The following is a 13,986-nucleotide window of genomic DNA, read 5'->3' on the forward strand; positions in this document are numbered from 1 at the left end:
CAATGAGAGCACCACTTAGAGGACTATAAATACTCTTTACCCACTCAAGTTGAGTGGTTGTCCCAAAGGGTGGATGATTTTGTCTAAGCATGGAGGAATTGATGAATGATAATGTAATGGATACATTCACACATTTATTTATTATATTTGTACTATATTTTGTACTTTAATACATTTATCTTTTGACTGTTGTGGGTGATTTGATCCAAAATATAACTTATACTTTATTCTATTGAAACTTCATCAAAGATGATCTCCCCATCAATATTGTACTTATATGCAATCTATTGTAATAAAGTGTGTGTAATTCCCACAATTTAGAAAGTAGGGTTTAGAAAGTGTGTATAATTCCCGCGATTTCTTCTTGCACTCATATACTTTATTTCTTGTATGTTTACTTGTATGTGAATATATTTATGTTGTTGTGATTATGTTCACATCACATTTAGCATCAACACTGTGGAGACCAACATTAATGGGTTTCATAAACCATTCTAAGAGGCACTCTCTTGTATTTTCGAAGTACTAGGTTTAGAGAGCCATGAGAATGAAATGAATGAGGCTTTTCATTTGAAGTAATGAACGAATGATTTTACAACTACAGGAGTATCATTGTGGATAAAATTGCATAGTAGGCAAAAAAAACATAAGGAATAATCTCACTAGAAAGTTCACAATGCATAGCTAGATATTTTTTATCCTATTGTATCAATTCAAAACATCACCACCAGAGCCTACAAATATCTCAAGGCAATTGCCATAGTTGTGGGAGTGTTGACAGTGCTGTAAATTTCCCAACCAAGGGGATTTCCCTAATATGAAGTCCCAATTAGACCTCACACCATTTGGTGTAGGAGTCCCATCCGGTATAAATGCTCGGTTGCCAAATCCTCAAAGATATGTCTTAGCTGTAGCTGTCAGCACAAGAGAGTAATGCAATGGTGTCTTCGCACAACAAGGTGAGTGTGTCTGGTGAGTGTGCAGCGTAATTGTGTCTAGGTTCTCTTACTGCAAAAGGGGGACAAAAAGTGAGCCTCTAAGTGAGAGGTAATAGTACCACCTAAGAAGAGACACACATGAACCAGAAAGGCTTGTCCAACATGCAGCGGAATAGTCCATAGCAGATCCTACAACCGATACAACCAATGAACAAGGGAAGATTCATCTAACATCCAATGGAATAGTCCACAACAGATGTGACGGTCATTGTAACCTATAAGTAAGGAGAGGTTTGTCTAGTATCCTACGGAATAATACACAAGGATGAGACAGCAGTGACAACCATTACAACACATTCCCAACAAGATAAGCACTAAAACAACCAAAATAGTTCAACTATCTTAATACATGTGAAAAAAAACATGAAATACAAATGCTCACATAATAGTTTTACAAACATCCATAATTCATGCATGGAAACGTGCTGACCTGAAAAAGATTATGTAATTAGGCAAAAGTTCCAAGACACATATTTACATTGTACATCACTAGCCCCAGTAGTGGGACATTGGAGCCACTCCTTGCTCCTCAAATAACTCACTGAAACTCTCTATGCTTTGCAGGAGGAACCAAGGTGAAAATTATTTTTTTCATACAATGAAGGGGTATATATAACCAAGGGGTGATGCTTGACCCTTGTGACTCTTTGACTACCCTCATGACTGTTCAACTTCCTATGACTTTTCAACTAACATGACTCTTCATATTCATGTGTGTCCATTGGACTTCCACTTTACATTACAATATACATGGCTCATAATAGTGATGTGGCCTTTGACAACTCATGACATGACTTGACATGACACTATTGACATGGACTAGCTTGTTGAGGTGGCAATGTCAAGCCGATGTTGTTGTTGAGTGATAGATGTGTTCTTGGATGTGATTTCTCTTCTCCTCCGCATAGCTTGATGATGCAGGGTCTTCAATGATCTTCAGTCTTGAGAGGTGGTTGCATGCATGTGTTCCCTTTGCTTGTTCTTAATAAGCTTCTTTGTTCATCCAACTGTGAGTGAGTCTTCTAGCATGTTTGCTCCTTCTTCTCCTTCTTCATTGTCTCGCCATGATCTAACAGTGTACATGTTCCTACAATTCACTCATGATGGGACGACATCAAATCCAAAAACTACCTATTCTAAGATGATGCAATGTTTTAAATGGACTGGGCCCGGGACAAGTGACAGGCTGGGAAAGAGGGCCCAATAACTGCGCATTGTGCAATTCCAGGTGATAGGGAGGGAGGTTGGTCACTGAGACTGCGCAGAGCGCAGCTCAGGCTTGGCTGAGGAACTCCTGAGCACAGTCCTCACTGTCGAGAAAAATTGCGCAGAAGCCACTAGGAGACATGATTGCGCAGTTGAGACAGTCAGTGGTTGATGCAGGATGGGACATTGGGAGGCAAGTCTACACATTTTTCAAAGGCAAGGTAGGATTGGGTAGCAGAGGGGCCTGGGAGGATGGGTCTGTGCAATTCTTGAGATCAGTGAGTCCCGGTTGAGGGAGGACACTGGGGAGACACTTCTGCGCAGTTCTAGGAGGCAATGCAGGCTTGGTCCTCTGTGCATTGCGGGGTTCCAGCAGGCAGGGAAGAAGCTTGATGATTGGTCTTGCGAAATGTGTAGTTCAGGTCAGGCTAGGAGAAGTTATTGCGCAATTATGGGGATGAAGGAAAATTGCTCAGCTCTGGAATTGCACAATGCAACTGCACTGGTGGACAGTGACTGTGCATTGCGTAGTTCCAGGGAGCAAGGTTTCATCACTGAGGGTTGAGACTACGCTGTGCGCAGTTCATTCGGAGTCCGGTGAAAGTGAGTTACCCGGTCAGAAGGATCTTCGAAGAAATGGATAAGTGCGAGAGGAAAGTGAGCTTGTGAAGAACTTGAACTTGTGATCACACACTTAGCATACTTCGAAGACACGACAACATAGACCACTGGAACAATAGACAAAGCATTACCCTCTATGAGATTGTCCTAGCACGAAAAGCGACAAGTGCGACACTTAGGATGGACTTAGGACGATCATGACAACACTTGTGCGAAAGTGCTTAAAACTTTGTGTATGAGTGTGACGAATGTTTACATAGTTGGGACAACTCAAATACACAAAGACCAACCTTCAAAATCACCAGAAAAGGACCGCAAGCATGATAACACAATCAAACATGCCAAAAGATGACAATTGATCAAACAAGCAAAAGGGATGAAAAGACTCTTAGAAAGCTCATGAAATGAGCTCAAGTGTTTACAACCATAAAGGGAAAGACCAAGGAAGGCTCCGAAATTTAAGTGCAAGCCAAAATTTTGGAGGGAGATTAATAATAAACAAAATCTAGTCCTAGTGGAAGACCTTGTGGCACAAGGGCCACCATAAATAGTAGAAACAACAACTTGGGAGAATTTTAAGTTCAACAGGGACCAATTCATGCTTTTACAATTCTCTTGTTTTTAGTGATGGGGTCCTGAAGGACATCCCCATGCTTCTGTTGATGAAGATAAGAGATTCACTTGAAGAAAAGGTGTGCAACATGAGATTGTGAATGAAATCAATCAAATGAATGAGAAATTATTCAACTTGATCATAGAATTTATAAAATAGAACTAGTTGCAAAGAATCATAACAAGCAACCTCTTGTAGTAGTGAAACTTAAAATATGTTAAACTCTCAAACCTTTCTAAAGGCTATTGTTAGCTTCTCATCTATGGTATCTCTTTTCTCATGTTTGATCTTTTCTTCATATTATTACTCTTGTTTAATATTAACCAAGATTTACTCCTACACTCAAATACCTTGTCGGGCAAAGTGCCCACTATACCACTTTATCATTTTTTTCTTTATGAGGTTAAGTCCCAGAGATTACATTTTAGACATAATAATCATTATTCTCTTTATGAGGTTAAGTCCCTGATATTACATTTTAGACACATTAAAAATCATGTTTTCACTCAAATTAACTAATATCCCGTAGGTATTAGTGAGTATAAAGTAATATCAAGTTGTTGAAGAAACCTACAACATCAATATAATGTTTCAAGTGAGCTTGAATAACGAGAGTACTAGGTTATGTTGCTATGAAGTATATTTAGAATCACATTCCAATCAAGCAGTGTCATCATCTCTAATTGTATTAACAATTTTCAGTGTTTCCAAGTAAATTTGTCCATGATTTGTGACTATTGAACAATGCAAGTTTGCATATGTTTGCATGAGATGTTGAGTATTTCATCAATAAGAACACATTGTGTCTTGAGTATGCTTCTTTGAGAATTTTATCCACTCTTTTTAATTGAATATCCCTATTTATCTAGACCAAAAAGATGACTAAGAGTTATGATTGCTATAGCAAGAGGAGATCTTTTAAAGGTATCGTCATTAGATTCATGTTTTAACATAAGAATTATTGCAAATGCCTTTAAGGACCTCAATGGTTTTTTATGCAAGCCAAAAAAGTTACCAATGCCTAGTAGCTATAACTTTTATGAATCATCTAAAATGGATATGGATTCTTAACTAGTGTGAATTAAACCTATTATTGAAGATCCTATTGGGTACTACCTTCGAGTATTGCCATTAATTGTGTCATTTTTAGTATTTAAGCAATGCTAGAGAAAACTAAATCAACATTAAACATTGGTTAATTTTACACAACTAGGATAATAAGTTGTAACACAATTGAATTTTACCAAGTCTCATGGAAATTTTGAGACAAAATCATTTTAAGCTAAATCATTTCAAACTTGTCACCAATGTCTAAACTCCACAAGAAAAACCACTTTTATACTTCCCCGTTGTTTCAACCATGGAAGAAACAATCTGTCATCCATCTTTTTGTTATTCTTCAAAGCTTCGACAACCCTATTCAAGACACCCTAGCAAACAATATCAATTTTAATCTTTCAAAGCAAACACAAATACAAACTAATCAATTAAATCATTTTTCACAATCAAAGATAACTCACTAAGTGTTTAAAAATAATTCCATATATATTGCACAATCATTTTTCTTTCATTAATAATTTGCATTATTGATACAATAGACTCCTTATTTAAGAAATTGTTTTTATTTTTTTAATACATCATATATTCTGATCTCTTTATAAACAAACATATTTAGATTTTTTATTAACATAAATTTATCTTCAAATCTAATGATAAAGATAAGGAAATGTAGGTTCCATGATAATAGTTTCAAGGCTGACTGGTTTTATTTATTAACATAAATTTATCTTCAAATCCAATTATAAAGATAACGGAATGTAGGTTACATGATAACAGTTTCAAATCTGATTGGGCTTTTTTATTAACATAAATGTAACTTAAAATCTAATGATAAAAATAAGGAAATGTAGGTTCCATGATAACAGTTTCAAATCTGATTGGGCTTTCTCCTCCATGTTAATGGACCTTCATGATAATATGGGCAAATTTATGAAGTTAAGTGCAAATCCTAAGCTTTTTTTATAATTTAAAATCCTTTACATGTAGTTGTTGGTCCAAACAGTGTTTTGTCTTTGACTGTATGATACCGTATATTAATGTAAGTAATGTTTCCTAAGGAAAAAACATAATTTTATATAAGTTATAAATAATATTATTAAAAAATCAACTAAACCAATTAGAGATTTTACAATTTTTTATAAAATATTAATTATTATTTACACCCATACCGGCCAAAAATGAATCTAATGCCCACCATTATCTTATTATTAGATAAATACTACAATGTTTTAATTATTAGATATATAATACGATTTAACTACAAGATGCTCGATGGATTATTTTTTCCCAATCTAACGAATACATGAATAAACGCAAAAGGATGAGAAGCTGGGCATTGTAACCAGTCTGACTATTGTTGTTGCAGGCTTAAAAAAAAGCATATATACTATTCTAGGTTTCAGAGCAATGTTGGGGAACTCCAGAAATTTATCAAACTTTGGAGTCAAGATTTTAAGACGTTGTTGCAGGGTTTAAAAATCATGTACTGTTCTAGCTTTGACAGCAATATTGCGGACGCTCAGAACTTTATGGAATTTGGAGTCATTTTAAGGCTTTGGAATGGACTTTATTTTACCTAATAGTTACTGAAATATGGTAGAAAGATCAGGACCTATTAGAACACCACACTGCATGTAACATAGCGATTCAAAGGCTTTTCAACAGATTAGCACAGATTGAAACGCATCATTTCATATATGTATAATTACCTTGTTACTGGAATTAAGCTGCTTGCTTTACAAGTAGATGAGCTCATTTCATAGATGTAAATTTAGTACTTACATATAGATTCAAAGGCTTTTCAACAGACTAACGCAGATTGAAATGCACAATTTCATATATGTATAATCACATTGTTACTGGAATTAAGCTGTTTGCTTTACAAGTATATGAGCTTATTTCATATATGCAAATTTAGTATTTACTATTTACAGGGATCTTTCAACATTGCATAACATCATCTTTACCTGTCCAAGTCCCTAAGTTTACGTACTTTAAGATTTGTTGAATAACATCATACGACCATAGAATCATATTTATCTATCCAAGTCCCTAAGTTTACTTAGTTTAAGATTTGTTGAATAGCATCATACAAGCGAGATCCCTCCCTCTTTCCAAAATATGCAGATAGAGAGTGTCTCAACCACCAAGCCACATTTACCTATCCAAGTCCCTAAGTTTACTTAGTTTAAGATTTGTTGAATAGCATCATACAAGCTAAGATTTGTTGAATAGCATCATACAAGCGAGATCCCTCCGTCTTTCCAGAATATGCAGATAGAGAGTGTCTCAACCACCAAGCCGAGTACTCCCTCTTTCCAGAATATTCAGATAGAGTGCCTCAACCACCAAGCCACAATAGTGGCTAGTAACCCAGCAAGACTCAGACAAACTCGAACCTCAATGGGACTAGAACCAAGCACCTGATGGTGAACTCTGCCTTGAAACAGTGTGCTTGAACCAAGTGAGCTAACCCACTACACCATAAAAACCCTACATAGTAACCCAGCAAGACTCAGACAAACTCGAACCTCAATGGGACTAGAACCAAGCACCTGATGGTGAACTCTGCCTTGAAACAGTGTGCTTGAACCAAGTGAGCTAACCCACTACACCATAAAAACCCTACATATTTGCAGGATGAGCCACGGTGAAATTTTGTTCTTGCATAGAAACACTATAAAATATAAGTTATAACCAATTGCTAAGAGCTCTAAGTTATTAGTTCCACATTAATCGGACTGGATACTTCAAACCAGTGTAGATAATATCGGTGAAATATCGCCGAATAGCGTAAATATCGCGATATTTACGGTGAGCCAAAATATCTCCGAGAAAATATCGCAATATTTTCAGCGCCTGAAAATATCGCGATATTTCCGAGATGTCGGCGATATATCGGTAAAATATCGTGCAACGATAGAAAATATCGCTGGGTGTGTTTTGCCACGGCTAGAAAAAAGAAAACTTGGGTTTTTTTCTTCACTTTTGTTTCTGAGTGTTGGAGAAGGAAGGAGAAGAGTTGTGTGGTGGTTGTCAAGGAGGATTTGAGGATCAAACAACGATTATCACCACCAACTAAGATTTTTTTGTGGATCAAAGATTGAAGAATAGTGAGACAAACTTCATTTCTTCCATTAACAGGTACGTTCTTAAAAACCCCTATGTTAATGATTTTTTCATAGATTTAGGGTTATGTTTGCTTGCATCTTTGCCTACCAACATTTTGTTTCTTTGTTTTTTTCCATTTGCTATGATTTTCATGCCCATGAACCAATGCAAGGGTTTTCTCCATATTTGGACAGCAAGCTTCATTTTTTTTTCAACTTTCTTATGCACCCTCTTATTGCCATTTTTCATTCACATTGCAAAATGCAAATAATGTAGTAATTTTTTTTTAATGAGGTGGTTATTACTTATTATTTTTTCATTTTGTGTTGGGGGGTTTAATGCCAATTTTTTGTTTTTTTTGTGCCCTAGGTTTGAATTAGTTCACTACAAATGTCAAATATGCCAAAAGCCTTGGACCCATTTTGGGAGTATGGGGAGGTTGTTGGTGGGGCAAATCAGGCATATATATCATGCAACTTGTGTGGGACCAAGATGTCAGGAGGGGTTACACGATTGAAATACCATCTGGCTAGACTCTCTGCATATGATGCAGATGTAATGCCTTGTATGGTTTCTAGTGCAGAGGTTACACAAAAAGCTCGTGAAGCAATTGTTGAACAAGACAGAAAGAAAGCTGCTAGGGAGAGGCCAATGGTCTCAGATAGATAGTTGCTAGTTTTATTTGTTTTGCAACTTTTGCTACATATAAGTTATAACTCATGATGATGAAATACTTTTAAAGTTTTATATATGTGAACTTATTTTGTTTGAGTCCTTGATTGGACAATTATCACTATCAAGGATCAGCAAGATATGTGATGTTATTTTGTTTGAGTGATTGGACAATTATCAGGGATCAGCCGGATTTGGTATCGCCTTTGAAGTTTGATGTATCATTTCTATTTGACATCATATATATCAGTGCCTTCTTCATATTTATGTGCCAATGTATTTAGTTCATGTTGTTATTGCTTTATATGTTTAGAAATTTGAAAAAAAAAATGAATATATTATGCATTTTTTATGCTTGCCGATATTTGCCGATATTTTTGCCAATATTGCCGATAAGATATTTTCTGGACCCTCGCCAATATTTTGCCGATACCGATATTTTCAACACTGCTTCAAACATCATGTTTTCAAGTATCGGAATTTCTTATTATCTTTGCCAAAGTATCCCTCAATCAACACTCATTCATTCTTCATTGATATTCCATATTTATTCAAAGTATGAATCCATTTGCTTCCTACACTCAGAAGGTTAGTGGTAAGCTTTCATTTATCATAAAATATGAGATCATCCATATAGACATTCAATTAGTAAGTCTTATAAGTTTCATTACATCTTTATACCTCAGAAAGATGAATAGACCATACAAGGAATGTTAATAGATTTCCACCTAAAATGCATATGTTATTAAAAAATCAATTATGGTAAGTACATGTTAGTTTTCATATATAGATGACTTCAACTGTCTTTTCAGCACATGTTTTATCCAGCAAATACAGCCTACCGCAACCAACAGTCCTAAGATGAAAATTGAGTATAATTTAGAACTGTCATCCTTCAAAATCTTTCAGGAAACGTAGGAAACTTCAACAGTTTCAGTTTGCCCTCTTCAAATACTTGAAATTTGATCTGATTGAATATCTGTACACATATCTGTAATATGGTTATTGAAAAACAAATAATGTGAAAATATTTTGGCTAGCTCAGTGCCATCTTCTTCCTTAAGCCTTGTCCCTTGTTGACTTACAACTACTGCAGCAACTCTGGCAGCTAAATTACACATGCCTTTCAAATTCGATGACCTTCTCAAAATTTCATATAAAATTCCAGCCGCATAAGCATCACCTGCTCCACAAGTATCTACAGGAACACAAGGCGAAGGAGGTATGTACATAACTTCACCTTTTACTGCAATGTAGGAGCCACGTGCACCATCTGTGACAGATATAAGGGGAGAATAATAACTTATGTGTTTTGCAGCTAACGCTGGACTTTTGCTTGAACTAAAACCACACAAAGCCCTTGCTTCGTTACTATTTGCAAACACAATATCAGCATGCTCAACTATAATATCCCTGCACAAAATAACATCATGGGCACGATGTTACAAAATGAAAGCAAACAGTAAGGAACTGACACATTTTTTTTCTTTGACACTTCTTCCCATTTGATAACAAAAAGAAACCATTCTGAACTCTCTACAGGGAACTGGGTCACCAATTCCCCATCCAACTAAATCTGCCTTTGTTACTGGGACATCCATGGCGTTGTTTCTTGAAATAATGCAAATAAAGTATTGAACACCAGGTAAGGAGAATCCTTTCAAAGTTCTAAAACAAACACACTCACTTTGCTTTTGTGAATAAAAATATACATAGCTTAGATGTCCTACATATAATGTCATTTCTAGAGTTTATGTTCTCTATTTCACCAAAGACAAAGGATCTCATCAAAATCTTCTGAATATAATTCATACCAAAACTTCTTGTGGTGCCTTGTTACACATGACACATCACTTGCAGTAATTGCAACCAGCACACCATTTTTGTGTGCAGCCTCGCATGCCTGGGCAATAGCATCTATTGTCTGAGGAAACTCCCATAAGTAACCCTCCACTACCAAAATTCTTGATTTGGAAATCAAATCAGATAAAGATGAATCGAAATTTATGATGGAGGACATGCCCTGCAAACAAAGGGGCATGTAACTTTATCATTAATTATTAAAACAGCTAAAACTCTACACAATTTACCAAGGGCATTGTCTGAGCTTCAAAATGAGCTCATCAGATGAGTTAACAGCTGAGCTTAAGTGATAAAGAAAAACTCAAGAGAATGTTCATTTACCAATCAAATTTCCAAATTGAGTCAAGAGCTGAAGTGTTGAAAACGGTACCTGGTATGAAAGCATTGCTCTTTGGGCATCCGGTGTGGTAAGGACGACCACAGTTCCTGTGGTTCCATCCTTGACAGGCATCGAAAGGAAACTTACATTTGCCCGTTGTAGTTTTGCTCTATAAACATAAGGAACTTAGTGAAAGGAATAATGTATAATCAAATGAACATGAAATTTCCTTTACAGTCAAATATTTGAAGTCGAGTTAAATTGGATATGGTTTCACACATGCATGCTAGTGTGAGGAACAAGAACGAAAACACTTGAAAGAAAAATTTAGTAATGTTCGTAAGACCTTGTTTTCTATGGGGCCTTCGGGAAAAGCTCCCATAGACTGTGATTTATGAGGATGTCCTAAAGACAGCATAGTTTACTGTAACATCTGACTCAATGTATAGTAATAAAGGACATAAAATACTGAAAAAAAATAATAAATGTAATAACACTACCTGTAAAACCCTCCCAAGGGGTCACTCCCCACACTGCCTGACATGGCCACGTTAAGGCCAGGTTCTCCATTCGATCCCATTCCTAACCTTGCCAAAGCAACAAGTGTGTTTGAAAGAGAACCTCCTGCAGCAGCTTTGAAGCTGCAACCATCCATTGCTCGAAGAACTCTTCCCCTCTCTTCATGGTTTACAACTTTCCTTACCCCTTTTTGCAGTCCCAACTTCTCTAGAAACTCATCCTCCACCATTCCTGAAAAATCCACCTATCAACCAAAACAAATCTTTTTTGCATCATAAAATAATTTGACAGCCCCTTTACTAGGGAAAGGACTCTCACTTTTAGAATTTAAAAAATAGGGACGGAATCATCAAATAAACATGAATTTCTGGTTTTCGTGATGTCGTTTGTTGAATATATATATATATAAGATAATTTTCACCCAACAAAGAGAGCAAGTGCCTTCTAGCCAAAAAAATTATGCTCTTATGTTGAAAAGAAGAATTTATTTACTTCAATTTTGGCTGCTTAGTGAAAAATAGATGATAAGCAAAGAACCACAGAACAGCTTGATAATGTATCAAAGGCTCTATCGTTGACACCGGCAAGCACTCTCCAACTGCATAGGGGAATTGAACAACTTCCATGTCAGTCCAACCGATCTGAAAGCACCAGACTCAACAATGGTTTACCCTGATTGTCCAGAACCACTAGCAAGCCAAAAAGAAAAACACCACTTCCTTAGAAATGGCTTGCTGGCTTCAAGAAACATTTTCTAATATATTTTTCAAATCTTTAGTTTCTTGGGCTTAAGAAAGCCATATATGAAGATTTTGAGCTGCACCAAGTCCACCAAGGCACCCTCCCCATCCCTGCCCACTTTCATGATATACGACTGTTTACAGATCTCAAAATCCATGATGTACCTATGATTGGTACTCACTGTCTACTGCCCTCACATTTTCATAGCCCCATTCCAAAGCAAGATTAATGTTTATTTTTTTACTAAATAAGAATATATTCAATAAATTTGCACACCCTAAGCCCAAATCTCTATTAACAATGAAAAGGTCTCAATCAAGTCCATGGAAGATTGAGCTAACAGTGCTCATACATGCCCGAAAGCAAGTACACTGAGATACCATCAGTTACTGAATGAAAATTGTATACTACAAAAAAAATCATCGATCAAGAGCCTGCTTTTATGGTAAAAAGGAGACAAGGATTGTCAACAGATTACAAACTTGTTAAGTTCACAATTCACAGTGGAATAGAGCAAAGGCAACACAGTCTCTTTAAATAATACAAACTCAAATCGATTTCAATGCAAAATCTTATACCATATACCAAGAAAATCAGTGATACATATACATACCATGGAACCAAAAGAACTTCGAGGTATATGTACATAGAGTCCAGCTACCAGCCAATGTATATATACCATCTTAGTGACCTCATTCGCTGAATTTCTTAGATAAAATACGTTCTCAAACAAATTCGTTTGGACCGATGAAATCGAATAAAAATCCTAAACTTAACTGCCGAATAAATTCATATTAAATTCACTGAGATTGCGATTAAGTTCAGACTAATTCGAAATTTGAATTGTGTATCTTGGAGCTTAATGCCGAAATTTATCAGGTCGTTTTATATTGCCGAATTTTCCCCCATGATATAAAATAGATGCATATGTAGAGGCTATTCAATGTAACCAACCAAAACCACCAAACTGCTAGTCCAGCCAAACCACAACCTACAAATGGACCATCTACCCATAAATCAGTCTCACTCCAACTCAAAACAAATCCTGTACCCCCTACATCCTATCTCCCAGTAACAAGTCCACCTCCTCTGCACCACATAACCCCTTCTAGGTAATTTGCAGATGTCTGGGCTATATTATGACCGAAATCCTACAACCCTGAATTCTCCTAATAAATAAAAAATTACATGTTATATTTACCAGGCCCATTAGGCTAATTGATCTGAGAGGACTTTAGAATTTGATTCATTACTGTTATGCAAACAATATCAATCTCATATAAACAGCACCCAGAAGAACCATCCGCCTCCCCTCCCCTAATAAACACATAAACACACAGAAAGAAAACGCTCTATATGTCTAAGCAGAATCCGGCTATCCCACATGAGAAGAAAAACCCATATGCAAAATCAGAATAACAACAATCCCTATAACGAAAATTTGATAAGTTAACAGAACTGGAACTTACCATGGCCTGTCCAAGTCCCAACACGTCCCATCTTTCAGGAACAGCAATCTCTTGGGTAACATCTGGCTCAGCCTCACTTTCAAGCTCACCCCACAGGCAGTAAATATGGTGGGGTTGCCTCTGTGTTGGTCTCCGCCTCCTGTTCAGGAAAAGGTGAAAAAGGCCTGCGCCATAACAATGTAAAGTTCTTGATATAGCGGCTTGGCTGAATGCAAGAGAGCTTGCATGCCCTAAACATATTTTTATTGAGTTCTGCAGAGGAACTTTTAAGAGGGTGGTCTCTGGATTGAAGTTAAATGAATATTGAATGTGCGGAGAATTTGAACATGATGATGCAGTTGCCCCTATTGGCATTGCCATTACATACACATAAAAACTACAATACGGGGCTGCTGCTTCCTATGGCTCCTCGCAAACGAGGATTAAGATCGAGATGACCTGTCCGCTCTCAACCATTCATGTGGAGCGTGGATGAACAGGGCATGCACAAAAGCTCAAACCGCCAAAGCTAAAAACCACAAAAGTGATTTATCACGCAATCCAGGGAGGGTAGTTGACTTGATGTCTTAGTTTTCTTAATTATAATTGTTAACATTTTTTTCAATCAAAATTTCAAAAAATAAATTGTTCATTCATCCTCCACTTTTATATTCCCTAACCTTATTTTTTAAAACAAAATAACTTCAAATAACGATATGTCAAATTTCATGACTTGTAATTTATTAATATAATAATTATATAATAATTATTAGTTATAGAGCAATATATTGTATTATATTATATTAATATTTAATC

The 13,986-nt window shown here is 36.3% G+C and overlaps 1 protein-coding gene across 1 annotated transcript; it reads right to left on the bottom strand.

Annotated features, from left to right (window-relative positions):
• Nucleotides 1-9,137: 9,137 nt before the first annotated feature.
• LOC149258600 (uncharacterized) lies at nt 9,138-13,719 on the bottom strand. The gene is made up of 5 exons (XM_089415556.1): nt 13,192-13,719; nt 10,963-11,225; nt 10,514-10,631; nt 10,095-10,303; nt 9,138-9,693 (listed from the first exon to the last, which is right to left on the bottom strand). Exons 1-5 carry the CDS (start codon nt 13,549-13,551, stop codon nt 9,228-9,230), a joined length of 1,416 nt encoding a protein of 471 aa, XP_089271682.1. The 5' UTR covers nt 13,552-13,719; the 3' UTR covers nt 9,138-9,227.
• Nucleotides 13,720-13,986: the final 267 nt, after the last annotated feature.

The sequence above is a fragment of the Pinus tabuliformis genome, chromosome 6, assembly GCF_031772625.1.
Source record: "Pinus tabuliformis cultivar Carrire ecotype Pingquan chromosome 6, CPIR1, whole genome shotgun sequence".
NCBI classification, from domain to species: domain Eukaryota; kingdom Viridiplantae; phylum Streptophyta; class Pinopsida; order Pinales; family Pinaceae; genus Pinus; species Pinus tabuliformis.